Here is a 23,000-nt window from a genome sequence, read left to right on the forward strand (position 1 = left end):
CACCGGTGTGTCAGACCCACCATACTTGCTCCGGACACTGCGAGAGGGCTGTACAAGCAATGATCACACGCACGGCACAGCGGACACACCAGGAACCGCGGTGTTGGCCGTCGAATGGCGCTAGCTGCGCAGCATTTGTGCACCGCCGCCGTCAGTGTCAGCCAGTTTGCCGTGGCATACGGAGCTCCATCGCAGTCTTTGACACTGGTAGCATGCCGCGACAGCGTGGACGTGAACCGTATGTGCAGTTGACGGACTTTGAGCGAGGGCGTATAGTGGGCATGCGGGAGGCCGGGTGGACGTACCGCCGAATTGCTCAACACGTGGGGCGTGAGGTCTCCACAGTACATCGATGTTGTCGCCAGTGGTCGGCGGAAGGTGCACGTGCCCGTCGACCTGGGACCGGACCGCAGCGACGCACGGATGCACGCCAAGACCGTAGGATCCTACGCAGTGCCGTAGGGGACCACACCGCCACTTCCCAGCAAATTAGGGACACTGTTGCTCCTGGGGTATCGGCGAGGACCATTCGCAACCGTCTCCATGAAGCTGGGCTACGGTCCCGCACACCGTTAGGCCGTCTTCGGCTCACGCCCCAACATTGTGCAGCCCGCCTGCAGTGGTGTCGCGACAGGCGTGAATGGAGGGACGAATGGAGACGTGTCGTCTTCAGCGATGAGAGTCGCTTCTGCCTTGGTGCCAATGATGGTCGTATGCGTGTTTGGCGCCGTGCAGGTGAGCGCCACAATCAGGACTGCATACGACCGAGGCACACAGGGCCAACACTCGGCATCACGGTGTGGGGAGCGATCTCCTACACTGGCCGTACACCACTGGTGATCGTCGAGGGGACACTGAATAGTGCACGGTACATCCAAACCGTCATCGAACCCATCGTTCTACCATTCCTAGACCGGCAAGGGAACTTGCTGTTCCAACAGGACAATGCACGTCCGCATGTATCCCGTGCCACCCAACGTGCTCTAGAAGGTGTAAGTCAACTACCCTGGCCAGCAAGATCTCCGGATCTGTCCCCCATTGAGCACGTTTGGGACTGGATGAAGCGTCGTCTCACGCGGTCTGCACGTCCAGCACGAACGCTGGTCCAACTGAGGCGCCAGGTGGAAATGGCATGGCAAGCCGCTCCACAGGACTACATCCAGCATCTCTACGATCGTCTCCATGGGAGAATAGCAGCCTGCATTGCTGCGAAAGGTGGATCTACACTGTACTAGTGCCGACATTGTGCATGCTCTGTTGCCTGTGTCTATGTGCCTGTGGTTCTGTCAGTGTGATCATGTGATGTATCTGACCCCAGGAATGTGTCAATAAAGTTTCCCCTTCCTGGGACAATGAATTCACGGTGTTCTTATTTCAATTTCCAGGAGTGTACGATTTACTTTCCACCCAGACCAAGCGTTCTGAGAAGTACCAGACACTTTTCCTATTTCATTGAAAATACATATTGATATTGCATTTGTTTGTTTCAATGTTTGTGATTATACAGGGTGTTACAAAAAGGTACGGACAAACTTTCAGGAAACATTCCTCACACACAAATAAAGAAAAGATGTTATGTGGACATGTGTCCGGAAACGCTTAATTTCCATGTTAGAGCTCATTTTAGTTTCGTCAGTATGTACTGTACTTCCTCGATTCACCGCCAGTTGGCCCAATTGAAGAAAGGTAATGTTGACTTCGGTGCTTGTGATGACATGCGACTCATTGCTCTACAGTACTACCATCAAGCACATCAGTACGTAGCATCAACAGGTTAGTGTTCATCACGAACGTGGTTTTGCAATCAGTGCAATGTTTACAAATGCGGAGTTGGCAGATGCCCATTTGACGTATGGATTAGCACTTCTGAGGTCATTAGTCCCCTAGAACTTAGAACTAGTTAAACCTAACTAACCTAAGGACATCACACACATCCATGCCCGAGGCAGGATTCGAACCTGCGACCGTAGCGGTCTCGCTGTTCCAGACTGCAGCGCCCAGAACCGCACGGTTACTTCGGCCGGCGTAATCACGTCATCAACACAGATTTTCTGTGAACGTTTGGGCAGGCATTGTTGGTGATGTCTTGATTGGGCCCCATGTTCTTCCACCTACGCTCAATGCAGCAAGTTATCATGATTTCATACGGGATACTCTACCTGCGCTGCTAGAACATGTGCCTTTACAAGTACGACAAAACATGTGGTTCATGCACGCTGGAGCTCCTGCACATTTCACTCGAAGTGTTCGTACGCTTCTCAACAGATTCGGTGACCGATGGATTGGTAGAGGAGGACCAATTCAATGGCCTCCACGCTCTCCTGACCTCAACCATCTTGACTTTCATTTATGGGGGCATTTGAAAGCTCTTGTCTACGCAACCCTATTACCAAATGTAGAGACTCTTCGTGCTCGTATTGAGGACGGCTGTGATACAATACGCCATTCTCCAGGGCTGCACCAGCACATCAGGGATTCTATGCGATGGAGGGTGGATGCATGTATACTCACTAATGGAGGACATTTTGAACATTTCCTGTAACAAAGTGTTTGAAGTCACGCTGGTACGTTCTGTTGCTGTGTGTTTCCATTCCATGATTAATGTGATTTGAAGAGAAGTAATAAAATGAGCTCTAACATGGAAAGTAAGCGTTTCCGGACACATGTCCACATAACATATTTTCTTTCTTTTTGTGTGAAGAATGTTTCCTGAAAGTTTGGCCGTAGCTTTTGGTAACACCTTGTATATTAGCTACTTTTCCCAACTCTACGAAAGTAATCATTCTTGTTTTATCGTCAGTGTTCTGGTGCTCGGCAATCGTTAAAATGGCCGATAGGACGGGAAGAGTTAAGTGAAATTACGGAGGCATATAAATAGGCGTTTTCCCCTAGAGCCATCGGCTTGCGTGGTGTGTACGTAGATGTAGATGTAGGTACATTACGAGTGCGTAACTTGTAATCAGTGTGAGGTCAGTAAAGCATGCCACTACATATATAACAATACATAACTAAACGTAAAACAATCCAGTGAAGCGAGAGATACTGTCACACTTACACAAAGTTTGACTATGATCTTTCTGATGACCCGGACGGGGTGGCCGAGCGGTTCTAGGCGCTACAATCTGGAACCGCGCGACCGCTATGGTCGCAGGTTCTAATCCTGCCTCGGGCATGGATGTGTGTGATGTCCTTAGGTTAGTTAGGTTTAAGTAGTTCTAAGTTCTAGGCGACTGATGACCTCAGCTGTTTAGTCCCATGGCGCTCAGAGCCATTTGAACCATTTCTTTCTGATGACACTCGCTACTAATCTGCAATCCTTCTGTTCTTTAGTTATCCGATATGTCTTATTTCCCATTACTTATATTTAATGTAGTTAATAATTACAGAGAAAAATAAGTATTGCTCTAATACAACATTCTCTTTAAATACAGAAGCAAAATTATTTGAGTCCTGCCTACAAACTAAGCACTAGTTTTGAAAATGCATTATTGTTACGTGTAACAAGCTATATTAGACTGGTCAAGCCGCTACATTCCGGCTGTACACCAGAACTCTGGTACTGCAAATAAATGAAAAACTATTAGAGAATTTCTACTACCTCATTTCCATTTTTCTGCACTCTTGAGTCAGGTCTACGAGCAGACCTAATATCAAGTTTATGTCCCACTTAGAAACGTTCTGTCTTTCCTATTACATAAACCTGAGATACAACTGTCTTAGGGTGTCCCTATAAAAGTTACATAAAGTGAGGAAGGACAGGAAAGGGTAAAGGAAAAAATTGTCTCCAGACAGTATCAAGAATCCAGTAGCAGTTGCTTAAGCGAGGAACGACAAAACGGAATTTCACGCATTGTAAATTAGCACAGGGAAGCAAGCAGCGATTAGTGGCTCCCGTTTGAATACATAAGATCCCACAACGGCGCTGCAGGTCCATATCGCTGTTACGATACCATACACGAGATGTCCCTCCTAATACACGTCAGGGGCATTTTCTCTGGCGTTTCCGCAGATATTTGCAATTTCATTTCTGCGGTATGTGGCCGCAGTCAGCCCAGACAAATACTGTTCAAGTCTTTCATGCGTCGCTGAGTGTCGACGGAAAGCGTTGTTACGTTTCCTGTTACGAACAAAACGCATTTCAAAACACGGTCGAAAATTAGTCTACTGCGATATTCGTTTTATCGATATGTATTAATAGTGACACTAAAACTCGACGTACAATCAATGATCCTACACCGTCCTGGCCCGAGCTGAGTGCTACTGCCATGCAGCAGCGCTGGTCAGTCGCTGCTTGAGTCCTGATTAGTATTCGTGTTTTCCTGTCCCTGTTAATACATATTGTAGGGAAGCAGCCTACTCACGCTGTAGTAAATTCACATCAGTTTCCATTATGTGCCAGCCAGTCTGCTGTAACTAGCTCTGACGTCATAAATGTTGCGCAATACCTTAAAAATCAAGCAAATTACCTAAAACTTTTCTAGCATGTCCGGAATAATACTAAATTAATGTGTGTTAAATATCAGTTCGATAACTTCAGCCATTTTCAAAATTTGGACGTTTTTCTGAAAAAATCATTGGCGCAACAGAAAAGAGCTAGAGACTTCAAAATTTATATTTAGATTCATCTTTCATGATGATTTAATAAAAACAGTACTTTGGATTTCACAAATTAAGATTTTAGTGGAAATTCATGATTTTCTGGTTTTCATCTCAAAACTGAAGGAAGCAAGATAGATTAAGTAGGCTAATAAATAAGGCTAGGATGTTTAGATTTAAATAGGTTGGAGGTCCGCTATGACTATGAAGATGTGAAAAGTTTCTTTTGAATACCTATAAAATTATAGCGATAGCGGATCTCAAAAGGGCCAGTTCAGAGCTCATCTACTGCGTGCAGTGTAATTAAATTAATTCTCTCGCCCAAAATATTTAACTTAGCCACGTCAAAATTTTATTATCAATACTTACCTGCGTGCTGAATGCACGTTTAAATTAAGAGCTTCATCGGCCATCAGCAAAAGAAGCTATAAATTATTATGTAACTTGAAGTGGTGCGTTACTAGCCCAGCGGCTAGTCGGGAGAGCCGATTTGATCAGGTGTTCCCTTAACCGTCCGCACCGCGGCTTTATATATAAGAACGCTGCGCGAGGAAAAAAGGCCCCAGTTCTCTCCAGACGCTGAATGACACGCCATCTGTGTCGGGAGTCGCGTCGCATCGGTATCACTGCTACAAACAGCCTCAGGTGCCGTATTAAGTTATTAGAGATACGCGGAACCATGAAAACATTTCAAGTGAAGTGTTAATTCTGGGACGATTTTCATTATCTAGCTTCAGTTTGCGTATTGTCGTATTTTCACGTGCCGTCGCGGGACAGACATTCTACCAAATATTTAGCGTGGCGTTTGATGAAATATTTTCATCAAATTATGGCGAGCATTCTTTTTAACATTTCATTCGGACATTTATAGTTGCATCAGCGCATTAGACTCTGAACTGCTCTGTTAGTTAGGTTGTAGGGATACTTGTGTTTTTTATCAGTGAATTTCAGAATATACTCAACTATTTTGGAAAACCGTTTTTGATTAGAAATCCGGGACAATCTCCTAATTCCTCAGAGCTATAAGCTGCAGCTATAATGGTATTCTCAGATGTAGTGGGCGCTAGGATCTCTAATTACTGGCTCCACGTTTTGTTAAATCACTTTCTGGGTGCTAAAAAGTAAATAGAGAGCCAGTGTTGAGAACGGCGAAAGACAGCATTAACAACATTCTAAAAGCCAGAAACTGATTCAACATGCAAGCATTTATACAGCAATTCATTTATTTTTATAAACTTAACCGCCGCCCCACAATATCGATCAAACGAATGTCGCACCTGATCAATTCGGGACCGCTTAATCGAATGGGCACGTAAAATTGCGCTTTAAAATTGGTTTCGTTCGCAACTGGAAACAAACTTATTCTTTCCGTCGACAGTAACGAGGGAAACTCCACGTCGCAGCCCCCTCAGATGACCCATGTGGTAGCCCGTCAAAAACTGGACAAGGATGAAGCATGAAAACAGGGAAAGGGGTGTACTGAACTGTGAAAAAAGAAACGAAATCGAAACAGCCAACGGTATAAGCTCAAGATCTGCAACACGTGAGTTAACGAGCATTGCGCTCTCATTTAAAAATATGGCCGAAAGAGTCAGTCTACAGGAATTGTGAAACGAACCCTGTCGTCCAGGACGGCGTGTCACAAAGGGCTTAGATTCACCACGAGATGGGGAAACTCACAGGCATCTATTGTCTATTGAGGCCTAAGCGCTGTAGTGTGCGAGTGAGACAGACGAGAACCTACGTCATAGAAAAACCCAGTAGAAGCCCTTTGTGGCCAAGGAGACGTAGCAGTGTTAAATATGGCGGACCTAATATCGGCCATAGAGGGAAACATTTATGAAAACTATTTAATTCTGTAGTAATGCAGTTAATCAGGCCACAGTAGTTTTAATCTGCCATTCTCCATAAATTTTCACGGTGATCCCAATAAAACTTGAATACTGATCAGTTTAGGATTTACTGTTAAAGTGAAGTTAACAAGTTTTGTAACAAAGACCTGAATGCTAAAATCTGAACGGTTTGGTCGACCTTAACGATCGACATTTCATATAAAAGAGCATGAATAAAATGACAAGCGTTGTAAATATCAACTCTGTGACTTTATTTGTTTAAAAGATATAATAAATTTAAATTATCAGTGTTTACAGTTAAGCATCAGATCATCATTTCCTCCACGCAAAACACATTGAACGATGACAGCATGACACCTTATTGAATCATTAGGTAATAGAATTTTGTTGTAAAGTTTAGTGCATAATACTTACTTTGTTCTTTATTTATTTATCAGAAAGTACATTGGTGCAAGGCTACTGGCCATGACATTCAAAATTAAGAAGGAAGTTATATTGGTTTTATTTACAACAATTTAACGTTTGTTATGTAATGGATATTGTTGTTACTTTATTTAGAACTTGAAAGTGGACAAGCTTTGATTATTTAAATATGTTAAAATGTAAAATAATGTATAATAATCTGTAGCCAATCAGATGGACGGCCTCAGGAAATGGAACTGCCCTAGTCAGTTGAGCGAAGATTTGTGCGGGAAAACGCGGCCGGGGACGGGAAGAGAGGCAGTGCTGGTGCAGACGCGAAAGCGGACAGTTCTGCCCGAGACACCAAAGGGGACAGTTCGGCTGGAGACACCAAAGGGTACATTTCGGATTGAGCCGCGAAAGCGGACAGTCACTCTTTAGGCAGAAAATTTCGAGTTGTGTGGTATCCCCAGCCTTAAGTCTCTGAGCGGTGAGCAGCCGTGCGCTGATGTGAACTCCCAGCTTTTCGCTTAGTTAACGAGGTGGAGTATCGAACTTGTAATTCGCGATGAGATTGTGAATGATCGAACTGTGTCAAATGGATATGCGCTGGAGTGTAACAATAACTCTAATACGACCACTTTCTCTACTAGTTTGCTTTCTGAACAAACATTATTCTAACCAAATCGCAACTGTGTGGCCTACATCATTTTTGGGTCCTTAATTTAGTCCCAGATATTATTAATACTGTTATTATATGTTATGTTAACTACGTATTTCGCAAACTTGACATCAGCCAGACAATTTAACCAAATGGTCACAAGTCTCTAATTTAGGGCGTGTAATGAGACACGTGCGGTTCAACCCCTATACGAGTTTGAGACAAGACATTTCGACGAAGAGGAACCGCTTGTGAGCCCGAACATCTTTGGGATGTTAGCTCGCAAACATCGAGCAAAATTGAAGCGCTGTGGCTTCCTGGTTATGTGGTCACGCTGTTGGAATTCGTAGTGAGAGATCCGGTTTCAGATCTCCATTGTGCACCGCATTTTTCTTTCTTTCCCATAGTTATTAACTGTCTGTCCAAACATTCACGTGCCTGCTCGCTGTATTCAAATGTTTGTCTGTGTAGTGGTGTAACGTCCGTTTGCAACAGCGGGGTGTAAGGAATGAACCTCCAGACGTACGTATATCCTGTTTGTTCTACACAAGTACCGCATGTTATGACACTTGCATTGCGTTTTGGAAGTTTTGACTCTTGAATTCCTTTGTTGTAACATACTTCACACCCGTTTATTTGTTGTTTTCATTTCTGTTAGAGGTCTATGCGGCGTCTGGCCTGCTCTCACTATTTATCACATTAACTTGCGACGGTAACACAGGGTGTATCAAAAAGGATGGCGCAAACTTACACTGCTGAAAGTAGACGATAATAGAATCACAAATGTTCCAGTAAACACGGGTCCGCAAACGAGCCGCTTGCGAGATAATCACGACTGTATGGTTCCACATTTTCACTGACGGCATTTTTTGCAACATCGTCCGGTTTCCCCCTTGCGCACTTGAGGCCGTCCTATGCTCGCTGCTTACTCAACGGAACATTGCCGAGAGGTGGAGTTGGAATCACATTACACACGCAGAACGTACAGGTCGGATGCAGTACACAGTCTCAAAGCGTACAGGACGGATGCAGTACACAGTCTCAAAGGGTATCAGTCGCGTCTGAGGAGTGCCACGTGTGCTGTGTTGTAGCTACAATGGAACGAAGATTATGCGGATATGCATTTCATGTACGATAGGGCTAATGGCAATGAACGGGAGGCTGCACGCTTGTACCAAGAAACATATCCGAAGACACCCCGAAAGTCGTACATTCACAGCGCCTGAGAGAACAACACGGGTTTTGCACATTGCAGAGCAGGAGGTAGGCCTGCTCGCATTGCGCCTGAGGTTGAGTGTATAGTGTTGGAAGCAGTACAGCGCTCTCCAAAACCCTCGACAAGAAGAATTGCCATAGTAGTGTATGGAGAATTTTACATCGCTGTTTACTGTACCCTTGCAACCTCCAACAAGTTCAATCTCTCAATGATGCGAACTTTGTTCCTAGAGTGATGTTTTGTCAGTGGCTGCAACAGCAGGCTGTAGTCGACCTTCGTTTCCCATGCAACACTTTATTCGCAGAGGAAGCAAAATTCACACGCGATGGTGTGTTTAACTATTATAATACACATTTGTGATGTGAAACAAACCCACATGCTGCTCATGGGTCACCACATCAGCAACGTTCTTCACTGAGTATGTGGTTTGGGGTACTAGGCTATCAACTCATTCGGCTACACATTCTTCCACCACAACTTAATGGTAGGAGGTACCTCAGCTTTCTGCGGCGTCATAGTCCAGGATTGCTTGAGGATGTTCCCTGCAGCAATGTCAGAGTATGTGGTATATGTACGATGGAGCTCCGGCACAATTTGTTGCTGGTGTGAGACGGCATCTAACGTGCAGATACCGCCAAGGATGGATAGGTCGAGGCGGACCTGTACCTTGGCCTCCAAGATCACCTGACCTAAATCCTTTGGATTTTTGTGACTGGGGACACCTCAAAAGCAAAGCGTACAGCACACCCGTTAACACGGTTGAAGAACTGGAGAATAGAGTTGTACATGCTTGTCAAGAATTCCGGAATGATCCAGGGGTTTTCGAAAGGATTCGAAATTCATTGCAGAGACGAGCACAGTATTGCATCCAGATGCAAGGAAAACACTTCAAACATCACCTTTAACTGGTACTCCAAACGTGAAATGTGAACTAATTGCGAAGTACAACCCAATAGTAAAGTCTAAATTTCAGATTAATGTGTACTAACTGGGACGATGTTTACAATGACTTCAGTGGCTGCTTGGAACCATACAGTCGTGAATATCTCGCAAGCGGCTCGTTTGCGGATCCGTGTTTACTGGGACATTTGTGCTTCTATTATCGTGTACTTTCAGCCGTGTAAGTTTGCCCCATCCTTTTTGATACACCCTGTAGATTCTTACCACATGATTTATATCCTATAGCCTGTGTATAGTATAGCAACTTCCAAGACTACAGAAGGTAAACAGACACGTAAATGACCGGGCGGAACGTCCGTAATTTTGTGAAACAAAATTGGGGCACAAGGGAGAGTTGAACACGGATCTCCCGCTTCGCAGTCCAACACCGAGAGCACACAACCACGACGCTGTGGTTCTTGCAGCGAGCTAGATGTTGCACATCTTCAGCTTGGGGATTCACTGCTTCTATTTTGCTTCTTTTTTCGCAGTTCAGTAGATCCTCTTTCTGGTTTCATGCTTGATCTGTGTGCAGTTTTTGAAGGGCCATCCACTGGCCTATTTTACCACTAAATCTGAGGGGGGTACTATGGGGAGTTTCCCTTGTAAGTACCTTATAAAAGACGTGATGTGCGGTTGTTTGGGTTGACTCCAGCTGCATATCGCAGAAACAAAATTGTACATATTTACCGAACCACGCGAGGAAATACGCGTGACGACTCCTAGTATGGACCTCTAGGGTGGAGGATGATGATTGGGGGAGGGGGAGGGGGAGGGAGGGGCGAAGGGGGGGGAAGTGGACGGGCGATATAAAAAACAAATGGTTCAAATGGCTCTGAGCACTATGGGACTTAACTGCTGAGGTCATCAGTCCCCTAGAACTTAGATCCACTTAAACCTAACTAACCTAAGGACATCACACACATCCATGCCCGAGACAGGATTCGAACCTGCGACCGAAGCGGTCGCGCACTTCCAGACTGTAGAGCCTAGAACCGCTCGGCCACCCCGGCCGGCGGGCGATATCACATCTCATTTAAAACATGATAAAGTAACAACACTTGCTGCTACTTACTGCAAATGACCATCACCTCAAAGGAAACAGTGTTACGAGAACTTGGTTTTACTCGTCGCTATATCCTTAAACCAAATGAACACAGCCCTTATTAGTGCCTGTGATGTGGATATTGACGGCGGCACTCGTGACCAAGATGAAAATAATGTTCTCCGATTCTGTGAGCAAAACCATCTAGATCGATTAGTAAATTTATTAATTTGTTACACCGTTTCGGATACTGCCGTCATCAGACTCCCGCGATTAAGATTAACGGAACATAAAGAACGACAAGTGTTTGTTATACGACATCAAACTATGGAAGAGGAAAAATTAAAATCAAAATAATTTGAAAAAGGGTGGAAATGCAAAACAACGTTGAGTGTCAGTACTAAAAACGTATGACTTAACTTTTCTTTTAAATTGCAAGGCATCGTGCCCTACTCTAGGGCCACCTAGAGCTTACATTTTTAATATGATTTTTTGACTCAAGTTGTTGTTGGTACCCCGATTAGATCTTTAATACAGATACTCAAGTTCTAAGCTTTTTGTTGAGGGAGCTTCCCCAAAAATTTTTGATTTTCCATCTTTTGCCCCTTGATGTGTAAGAAACGCCTGACGCTCTTCATAGTCCTTTAACCTTAATACAGGCATCTGATGATAACATTGGCAAATAAAGAAATTTATTAAGCAGTCTAGGCGCTACTATTCATAAAATATTCATAATGATCGCGGATTTATACAGGAAATTTGTTCCCTTTGTTAACGAAAAGTTCTTGTGGTATAAGTTTTATAAAATGTCTGTAGGATGTAACTCCAAGTTGTCAATACAACATTACAGTTCTAGCGCCCCAAACGTATCAGTAATAAAAGCATAATCTTAATATAACAGGTTTTTGTAATAATGGTGTTACACTCTCTGCAGGCTGCTCCCTACGTTGAACCACTACGGTGCACGTGAACTCATGAAATATTCCACAGTAAAATCTGTGCTGCATCAAATTGACTTGAGAAAGATATCTCACAAATTTTTGTATTTTCACAGTTAATACTTGTGCTCGGATTTCTCCTGCCTTAGCAACAGAGAACTCGTCAGTGCTGCCAGATGTAAAAAAAAAATTTAAAAGAAACTTTGCTCACACGACTGCAGTAAAACATTAATTTCTCATTACAGTTACCCATTCGTTCATAATTCGAAGGATAGACCATTACATTATATTCGTCTAAGTTAAAATATAATCTAAAAGACATATAATCTTTTGTTTCCTGATAAACTGCAGTCTTATTCACACTCAGGATTACAGATTATTTTAACAAATTCATTTTCCCGTCCACATTACTCCTCTTATAAATTTCCATCAGGAACGAGTACAAAATCATAGTCATGACGCACTAATAATAACCATATTAGTTCACTTATCGCGAACAATTGTTTCCATGTATATATGTTCCGAGAGTAGAGTTTGCTCCACGTCAGAAATTCCGCTCACATATCATAATTTTCGCCGTCAAGTGCCGTTCTCTATTAGCGCAAACCACCACCGTCACGCCTGCGTTTGTTTTACTGGATTGTTCGCAGAGCACACTCCACACACTGCGGCACTGAAATCATTAAAATTAAACCGAATAATTAGTTAAATAAAAATCAACTTTTAATATACCACTAAAAACGTGGATCACAAAATGTTAGAACTAGTCACAATCAAGCTACAGTAGCCCATTACAAACAGTATTGTAAGGTGCTTAAAAATGTTATTAGTAAGGCAAAAAGTATGTGGTATGCAAATAGAAGATCTAATTCACAGGATAAAATTAAAGCCATATGGTCAGTTGTGAAGGAAGTGTCTGGTCAGCAGCACAAGGTTGATGATATAAAGTCAGTTCGCAGTAATAATATTTCTGTTACTAATAAATCAGATATATGTACAGTATTTAACAACCATTTTATGAGCATTGCTGGTGAATTAAATAAAAATTTAGTTTCTACAGGAAATCATATAAATTTCTTAGCAAATGTCTTTCCGCGATTGACGCCTGAAATACTCCTCTGTGCTACAGACAAGAGGGAGATTGAGTCAATAATTAAACGACTGAAGTCTAAGGACTCTCATGGTTATGATGGAGTGTCTAGTAGAATATTAAAGTACTGTGCTGCACATGTTAGCCCAGTATTTAGCCATATTTGTAATTTTTCCTTTAGGAATGGTCAGTTTACTGAGCGATTAAAGTACTAAGTAGTAAAGCAGCTTTATAAAAAGGGAAAAGGGATAATGTAGATAATTTTAGACCTATTTCTATGCCGTCAGTGTTTGCAAAAGTTATCGAAAAGGCTGTGTATGTAAGGTTAATTGATCATTTTATATCACACGATTTGCTATCAAATGTACAGTTCGGCTTTAGAAGTCGTTTGATAACTGAAAATCCTATTTTCTCTTTTCTCTGTAAGGTACTGGATGGGCTAAACAAAAAGTTTCGAACGCTTGGAGTATTTTTTGATTTAACAAAGGCATTTGACTGTGTTGATCTCACAATATTGCTCCAGAAGTTGGACCATTATGGAATAAGGGGAGTAGCTCACAATTGGTTCACCTCTTACTTTAGCAACAGGCAGCAAAAGGTCATTATTCACAATGTTGATAATGGCTGTGATGTGGGATCTGAGTGGGGTATTGTCAAGTGGGGAGTGCCCCAGGGATCAGTGTTGGGTCCGCTCCTGTTCCTTATTTATATAAATGATATGCCCTCTAGTATTATGGGTAACTCTAAAATATTTCTGTTTGCTGATGACACTAGCTTGGTAGCAAAGGATGTTGTGTGCAACATTTACTCGGTTTCAAGTAGTGCAGTACATGACCTCAGTTCATGGCCTGTAGAAAATAAACTAATGTTAAATCACAGTAACACTCAGTTTTTACAGTTTCTAAAACACAATTCAACAAAACCTGATGTTTTAATCTCACAGAACGGGTACATGATTAGTGAAACTGAACAGTTCAAATTCCTAGGTGTTCAGATAGATAGTAAGCTGTCGTGGAAAGCCCACGTTCAGGATCTTGTTCAAAAACTTAATACTGCCATTTTCACTATCGAACGATATCGAAAGTGAGTGATACTTCGACACGTAAATTAGTCTACTTTGCTTATTTTCATTCACTTATGTCGTATGGTATTATGTTTTGGGGTAACTCTTCCCATTCTAGAAGGATATTTTTGGCTTAGAAATGGACGGTTCGGGCAATAAGTGGTGTGAGTTCACGAACCCCTTGTCGACCTCTGTTCACGAGTCTGCGAATTTTGACATTGGCCTCTCAATATGTATATTCCTTATTGTCGTTTCTTGTTACCAATATTACTTTATTTCCAACAATAAGCAGCTTTCACTCGGTTAATACTCGGTAGAAATCAAACCTCCATTTGGATCGGACTTCCTTAACTCTTGTGCAAAACGGTGTGCAGTATACTGCTGCATCCGATTCATCCGATTTCAATAAGCTGCCACTCGAATTCAACAATCTTAGCAGTAATCCACGCGCTTTCAAACCGAAACTGAAGAGTTTCCTTATGGGTCACTCCTTCTATTCTGTCGAGGAGTTCCTTGAAAAATTAAGATGATTCTCATTGTATTGCCGATAGCGTTTGCTTAAACTTATGGACTGATTTTCTTTCAGGTTCATGAACATTTATTTTTATCTGTTATTACTTTTATGTTGTAAGTTCATGTACTGACACGTTTTATGACCTTGGAGATTTGCTCCTCAATTTGGTCCTACGGAACTTGACATGTAAATAAATAAATACATAAATAAACCTCCTCATTAGTTATGTGATCTACCCACCTGATCTTCAGCATTCTTCTGTAGCACCACACTTCTAAAGCTTCTATTCTCTTCTTGTCTAAACTATTAACCGTCCATGTTTCACTTCCATACATAGCTACACTCCATACAAATACTTTCAGAAACGACTTCCTGACACTTAAATCAATACTCGATGTTAACAAATTTCTCATCTTCAGAAACGTTTTCCTTGCCATTGCCAGTCTACATTTTATATCCTCTCTACTTCGACCATCATCAGTTATTTTGCTACCCAAATAGCAAAACTCCTTTACTACTTTAAGTGTCTGATTTCCTAATCTAATTCCCTCAGCATCACCCGACTTACTTCGACTACATTCCATTATCCTCGTTTTGCTTTTGTTGATTTTCATCTTATATCCTCCTTTCAAGACACTGTCCATTCCGTTCAACTGCTCTTCCAAGTCCTTTGCTGTCTTTGACAGAATTACAATGTCATCGGCGAACCTCAAAGTTTTTATTTCTTCTCCATGGATTTTAATATCTACTCCAAACTTTTCTTCTGTTTCTCTTACTGCTTGCTCAATATACAGATTGAATAACATCGGGAAGAGGCTACAACCCTGTCTCACTCCCTTCCCAACCACTGCTTCCCTTTCATGTCCCTCGACTCTTATAACTGCCGTCTGCTTTCTGTACAAATTGTAAATAGCCTTTCGCTCCCTGTATTTTACCCCTGCCACCTTAAAAATTTGAAAGAGAGTATTCCAGTCAACATTGTCAAAAGCTTTCTCTAAGTCTACAAATGCTAGAAAAGTAGGTTTGCCTTTCCTTAATCTTTCTTCTAAAATAAGTCGTAGGGTCAGTATTGCCTCACGTGTTCCAACATTTCTACGGAATCCAAACAGATCTTCCCCAAGGTCGGCTTCTACCAGTTTTTCCATTCGTCTGTAAAGAATTCGTGTTAGTATTTTGCAGCTGTGACTTATTAAACTGATAGTTCGGAAATTTTCGCATCTGTCAACACCTGGTTTCTTTAGGATTGGAATTATTATATTCTTCTTGAAGTCTGAGGGAATTTCGCCTGTCTCATACATCTTGCTCACCAGATGGTAGAGTTTTGTCAGGACTGGATATCCCAAAGCTGTCAGTAGTTCTAATGGAATGTTGTCTACTCCCGGGGCCTTGTTTCGACTTAGGTCATTCAGTGCTCTGTCAAACACTTCACGCAGTATCATATCTCCCATTTCATCTCCATCTTCATCTACATCCTCTTCCGTTTCCATAATATTGTCCTCAAGAACATCGCCCCTGTATAGTCCCTCTATATACTCCTTCCACCTTTCTACCTTCCCTCATTTGTTAGGAACTGGTTTTTCATCTGAGCTCTTGATATTCACGCAAATGGTTCTCGTTTCTCCAAAGGTCTCTTTAATTTTCTGTAGGCAGTATCCGTGGTCTAGGTGTAGCGTCTTTGATTCACAATCAAGACGTCTTCGGTCCCGCGTTCGATCCCCGCCACTGCCTAAAATTTTGATAAATAATCAGCATTGGCGGCCGAAGACTTCCGGCATAAGAAGTCAGCCTCATTCTGCCAACGGCCTTGTCAAATAGGGCGGAGGAGCGGATAGAGGTTCAGGGCACTCTCTTGTCCTAGGGGTGGGAAATTGCCCCTAAAGGCGGAAGAATCAGCAATGATCAACGACATGAGGATGCACAAGGCAATGGAAACCACTGCGTTAAAGACACGTGTATCCACAGGACATGTGGTCTGTAATTGAAGAAGTGTCATGATGATCTCTCCCTTGGCAAAAGATTCCTGAATAGTCCCCCATTCGGATCTCCGGGAGGGGACTGCCAAGGGGGAGGTTACCATGAGAAAAAGATTGAATAATCGACGAAAGGATAACGTTCTACGAGTCGGGGGGTTGAATGTCGGAAGCTTGAACGTGGTAGGTAAACTAGAAAATCTGAAAAGGGAAATGCAAAGGCTCAATCTAGATATAGTAGGGGTCAGTGAAGTGAAGTGGAAGGAAGACAAGGATTTCTGGTCAGATGAGTATCGGGTAATATCAACAGCAGCAGAAAATGGTATAACAGGTGTAGGATTCGTTATGAATAGGAAGGTAGGGCAGAGGGTGTTCAGTGACCGGGTTGTTCTAATCAGAATCGACAGCAGACCAACACCGACAACGATAGTTCAGGTATACAGGCCGACGTCGCAAGCTGAAGATGAACAGATAGAGAAAGTGTATGAGGATATTGAAAGGGTAATGCAGTATGTAAAGGGGGACGAGAATCTAATAGTCATGGGCGACTGGAATGCAGTTGTAGGGGAAGGAGTAGAAGAAAAGGTTACAGGAGAATATGGGCTTGGGACAAGGAATGAAAGAGGAGAAAGACTAATTGAGTTCTGTAACAAGTTTCAGCTACTAATAGCGAATACCCTGTTCCAGAATCACAAGAGGAGGAGGTATACTTGGAAAAGGCCGGGAGATACGGGAAGATTTCAATTAGATTACATTATGGTCAGACACAGATTCCGAAATCAGATACTGGATTGTAAGGCGTACCCAGGAGCAGATATAGACTCAGATCACAATATAGTAGTGATGAAGAGTAGGCTGAAGTTCAAGACATTAGTCAGGAAGAATCAATACGCAAAGAAGTGGGATACGGAAGTACTAAGGAATGACGAGATACGTTTGAAGTTCTCTAACGCTATAGATACAGCAATAAGGAATAGCGCAGTAGGCAGTACAGTTGAAGAGGAATGGACATCTCTAAAAGGGGCCATCACAGAAGTTGGGAAGGAAAACATAGGTACAAAGAAGGTAGCTGCGAAGAAACCATGGGTAACAGAAGAAATACTTCAGTTGATTGATGAAAGGAGGAAGTACAAACATGTTCCGGGAAAATCAGGAATACAGAAATACAAGTCGCTGAGGAACGAAATTATCGCACAATCAGCTTAACAGCTCATGCATCGAAGCTGCTTACAAGAATAATATACAGAAGAATGGAAAAGAAAATTGAGAATGCGCTAGGTGACGATCAGTTTGGCTTTAGGAAAAGTAAAGGGACGAGAGAGGCAATTCTGACGTTACGGCTAATAATGGAAGCAAGGCTAAAGAAAAATCAAGACACTTTCATAGTATTTGTCGACCTGGAAAAAGCGTTCGACAATATAAAATGGTGCAAACTGTTCGAGATTCTGAAAAAAGTAGGGGTAAGCTATAGGGAGAGACGGGTCATATACAATACGTACAACAACCAAGAGGGAATAATAAGAATGGACGATCAAGAACGAAGTGCTCGTATTAAGAAGGGTGTAAGACAAGGCTGTAGCCTTTCGCCCCTACTCTTCAATCTGTACATCGAGGAAGCAATGATGGAAATAAAAGAAAGGTTCAGGAGTGGAATTAAAATACAAGGTGAAAGGATATCAATGATACGATTCGCTGATGACATTGCTATCCTGAGTGAAAGTGAAGAAGAATTAAATGATCTGCTGAACGGAATGAACAGTCTAATGAGTACACAGTATGGTTTGAGAGTAAATCGGAGAAAGACGAAGGTAATGAGAAGTAGTAGAAATGAGAACAGCGAGAAACTTAACATCAGGATTGATGGTCACGAAGTCAATGAAGTTAAGGAATTCTGCTACCTAGGCAGTAAAATAACCAATGACGGACGGAACAAGGAGGACATCAAAAGCAGACTCGCTATGACAAAAAAGGCATTTCTGGCCAAGAGAAGTCTACTAATATCAAATACCGGCCTTAATTTGAGGAAGAAATTTCTGAGGATGTACGTCTGGAGTACAGCATTGTATGGTAGTGAAACATGGACCGTCGGAAAACCGGAACAGAAGAGAATCGAAGCATTTGAGATGTGGTGCTATAGACGAATGTTGAAAATTAGGTGGATTGATGAGGTAAGGAATGAGGAGGTTCAACGCAGAATCGGAGAGGAAAGGTATATGTGGAAAACACTAATAAGGAGAAGGGACAGGATGATAGGACATCTGCTAAGACATGAGGGAATGACTTCCATGGTACTAGAGGGAGCTGTAGAGGGCAAAAACTGTAGAGGAAGACAGAGATTGGAATACGTCAAGCAAATAATTGAGGACGTAGGTTGCAAGTGCTACTCTGAGATGAAGAGGTTAGCACAGGAAAGGAATTCGTGGCGGGCCGCATCAAACCAGTCAGTAGACTGATGACCAAAAAAAAAAGGCAGTATCTACCTCACGCCTCGTGAGATAAGCCTCTACATCCTTACGTTTGTCGTCTAGCCATCCCTGCTTAGCCATTTTGCACTTCCTGTCGATCTCATTTTTGAGACGTTTGTATTCCTATTTGTCTGTTTCATTTACTGCATTTTCGTATTTTCTCCTTTCATCAATTAAATTCAGTATCTCTTCTGTTACCCAAGGATTTCTACTAGCCCTCGTCTTTTTACCTACTTGATCCTCTGCTGCCTTCACTATGTCATTCCTCAAAGCCACCCATTCTTCTTCTACTGTATTTATTTCCCCCATCCCTGTCAATTGTTCCCTTATGCTCTCACTAAAACTCTGTACAACCTCTGGTTCTTTCAGTTTATCCAGGTCCCATCTCCTTAAATTCCCACCTTTTTGCAGTTTCTTCAGTTTTAACCAATAGATTGTGGTCAGAGTCCACATCTGCCCCTGGAAATGTCTTACAATTTAAAACCTGGTTCCTAAATCTCTGTCTTACCATTATATAATCTATCTGAAACCTTCTAGTATCTCCAGGAGCTGCAAATAATATAGCACCGCGCGGCTGCCCCCCGTCGGAGGTTCGAGTCCTCCCTCGGACATGTGTGTGTGTGTGTTGTTCTTAGCGCAAGTTAGTTTAAGTTAGATTACGTAGTGCCGATTACTTCAGCAGTTTTTCCCCTTAGGAATTCACAAACACATCTCATCCTTCTACCTCTAACTAAAAAGAAAATTTCAGTTCATTCCTCACTCCGTCTCTTACTCTTAAAGAGAACAAGAAAGTTTCAATTGATTTCTCATAACGTTCCCTACTCTTACTTAAGCTAACTTTAATTCTTTTCCACTTTAATTTCTTATTTACAATGTTCCGAGACATCCGTTCATAACTCATGCCACTCGTGGCGCAGTACACCGATGGAAAGAAAGAAAAGTTACGTTGCGTCTGCTTACAAGATGTATTATTCCACGCCAGGTGGACAGTGGGAAGGAGGGAGCAGCTGCGTGCCCAGAGCCCTCAGCGTAGCGAAGACTGGTGATGCTGAGGTTGGTTACCGTGTGAATTTCGCGGATCTGTCTTGGAATGCTGCCCCTTGCAAGTTGCAGGAAGTTGCCCTGATAGCGTTTAACGCTTCGTGAAACTAATACGGCGCCGTGTTGTGCCGCGTGCCAACAGCTGACGTTCGAGAGCTTCACGCTGGGCCGCTTCGTGTCGTTCACGGCGGACGGCTGCCCGGACGGCGCGCTGCACATCTCCGAGTCGGAGCGGCCGCGCGGCGGCGGCGAGTGGTGCGGCGCGTCCTGGGGCTCCGCCGTCTACGTGAGCGAGACGCGCTCCGTGTCGCTGGTGCTGCGCGTGCTGCGGCTGGCGCGCGCCGGCCAGGGCTCGGGCGCCGCCGGACACGGCTTCGACTTCCGGCTCGCCTACAAGACGCTGCCCAGGGCCGCCGCCGTCGTGCGCTACGGCCCGCCGCACCCGCCGCCGCCGCTGCTGCTGCCGGGTAAGCTCTCACACTTAGCGGTGAAAACGCCGCGAGCGGAACTTCGTGCGAGAATTCACGAATTATTTACTACACTACTGGCCATTAAAATTGCTACACAAAGAAGAAATGCAGATGATAACCGGGTATTCATTGGACAAACATATTATACTAGAACTGACATGTAATTACATTTTCACGCAATTTCGGTGCATAGATCCTGAGAAATCAATACCCAGAACAGCCACCTCTCGCCGTAATAACGGCCTTGAAACGCATGGGCATTGAGTCAAACAGAGCTTGGATGGCGTGTACAGGTACAGCTGCCCATGCAGTTTCAACACAATACCACAATTCATCAAGAGTAGTGAATGGCTTATTGTGACGAGCCAGTTGCTCGGCCACCATTGACCAGACGTTTTCAGTTGGAAAGAGATCTGCAGAATGCGCTGGCCAGGGCAGCAGACGAACATTTTCTGTCTCCAGAAAGGCCCGTACAGGACGTGCAACATGCGGTCGTGCATAATCCTGCTGAAATGCAGCGTTTCGCAGGGTTCGAATGAAGGGTAGAGCTACGGGTCGTAACACATCTGAAATGAAACGTTCACTGTTCAAAGTGACGTCAGTGCGAACAAGAGATGACCGAGAAGTGTAACCAATGGCACCCCATACCATCACGCCAGGTGATGACGAATACACGCTTCCAATGTGCGTTCACCGCGATGTCGCCAAACACGGATAAGACCATCATGATGCTGTTAACAGAACCTGGATTCATCCGAAAAAATGACGTTTTGCCATTCGTGCACCCAGATTCGTCGTTGAGTACGCCATCGCAGGCGCTCCTGTCTGTGATGCAGCGTCAAGGGTAACCGCAGCCATAGTCTCCGAGCTGATAGTCCATGCTGCTGCAAACGTCGTCGAACTGTTCGTGCAGATGGTTGTTGTCTTGCAAACGTCCCCATCTGTTGACTCAGGGACCCAGACGTGGCTGCACGGTTCGTTACAGCCATGCGGATAAGATGCCTGTCATCTCGACTGCTACTGATACGACGCCGTTGGGCTCCAGCACGCCGTTCCGTATTACCCTACTGAAGCCATCGATTCCATATTCTCCTAAGAGTCGTTGGATCTCGACCAACGCGAGCAGCAATGTCGCGATACGATAAACCGCAATCGCGATAGGATAAAATCCGACCTTTATCAAAGTCGGAAACGTGATGGTACGCATTTCTCCTCCTTACACGAGGCATCACAACAACGTTTCACCAGGCAACGCCGGTCAACTGCTGTTTGTGTATGAGAATTTGGTTGGAAACTTTCCTCATGTCAGCATGTTGTAGGTGTCGCCACAGGCGCCAACCTTGTGTGAATGTTCTGAAATGCTAATCTTTTGCATATCACAGGATCTTCTTCCTGTCGGTTAAATTTCGCGTCTGTAGCACGTCTTCTTCGTGGTGTAGCAATTTTAATGACCACTAGTGTATTATTTCTTCCACGTAATTATTGTGATATGGCAGCCAGTGTATGTGCATGGAGGGAATATAGCCCGCCACCTTTTGCTTTAGAGCGAACATGGTAAATGTCGTAACCCGATTTCCAAGGAACTTCACTCAGTGGAAGAGAGATCACAGTCAGCGAACACCTATCTCGGCTTATCCGTAGATACTCGACCGTTTCTGAGGAAACGACCGTGTAAGTTTTCGCGTTACTTCATGCGCCTTTTAGCGAGCCAAAGAAACTGGTGCAACTGCCTAATACTAGAGGACGTTGGCGTGAAGATCTCTTCTGAAAAGAACGTTGCAAGACATCACAGGTATGCCCAATAATGTTCATGTCTGGGGAGTCTGGTAGCCAGCGGAAGTGTATAAACTCAGAAGAGTGGTCCTGAAGCTTCTCTGTAGCAATTCTGCACGTGGGGGCTGTCGCATTTTCCTTCTGGAATTGACCAAGTCCGTAGGAGCGCACAATGGGTGCAGGTGATCAGACAGGACGCTTGCATACGTGTCACCTGTCAGAGTCGTAACCAGGCGTATCGGGGGTCCCATATCACTCCAACTGCACACCCCGCACCATTACAGAGCCTCCACCAGCCAGAAAAGTCTCCACACCCGTACACGTCCATCTGCTCGATACAATTTGAAGCAAGACTCGTCCGACCAGGCAAAATGTTTCCAGTCATCAACAGTCCAATGTCGGTGTTGACGGGCACAGGCGAGGCGTAAAGCTTTGTGTCGTACAGTTATCAAGGGTACACGAGTTGGCCTTCGGCTTTGGAGGCCCCTATCGATGATGTTTCGTTGTATGGTTAATGGCTCCGCATTGAAATCTGCACCAGTTTGTCGCCGTTGGTCTGCTTCTTGCAGGGTCTTTCTCCGGCCGCGGTGATGTCGGAGATTGATGTTTTACCAGATTCCTGATATTCACGGTACACTGCTGAAGTGGTCGTACGGTAAATCCCCAATTCATCACTACCTCTAAGATTCTGTGTCCCATCTCTCGTGCGTCGACTATAGCACCACGCTCAAACTCACTTAAATCTTGACAAACTACCAATATAGCAGCAGTAACCGATCCAACAACCGCGCGAGACACTTGCTGTCTTGTATAGGTGTAACCGACTGCATCGCCATATTCTACCTGTTCCCATATCCGTGTATTTGAAAACGCATGCCTGTACCATTATCTCTGGCGCTTCAGAGTAATTCAACAGAAGCCGAGGCACAGTTCCTCCCCTCCCCATCCCCCTTGCCTCCTTCCC

The 23,000-nt window shown here is 43.8% G+C and overlaps 1 protein-coding gene across 1 annotated transcript in view; it reads left to right on the forward strand.

The window, feature by feature from the left end:
• LOC126445065 (uncharacterized) overlaps positions 1-23,000 on the forward strand; it is a 406,008-nt gene that overhangs the window by 158,707 nt on the left and 224,301 nt on the right. Inside the window, exon 3 of the mRNA XM_050090970.1 lies at positions 19,936-20,224. Coding sequence (XP_049946927.1) covers positions 19,936-20,224 — 289 coding nt within the window. The remainder of the gene's footprint in view (positions 1-19,935; positions 20,225-23,000) is intronic.

The sequence above is a fragment of the Schistocerca serialis genome, chromosome 1 (assembly GCF_023864345.2).
Source record: "Schistocerca serialis cubense isolate TAMUIC-IGC-003099 chromosome 1, iqSchSeri2.2, whole genome shotgun sequence".
Lineage (NCBI taxonomy): Eukaryota > Metazoa > Arthropoda > Insecta > Orthoptera > Acrididae > Schistocerca > Schistocerca serialis.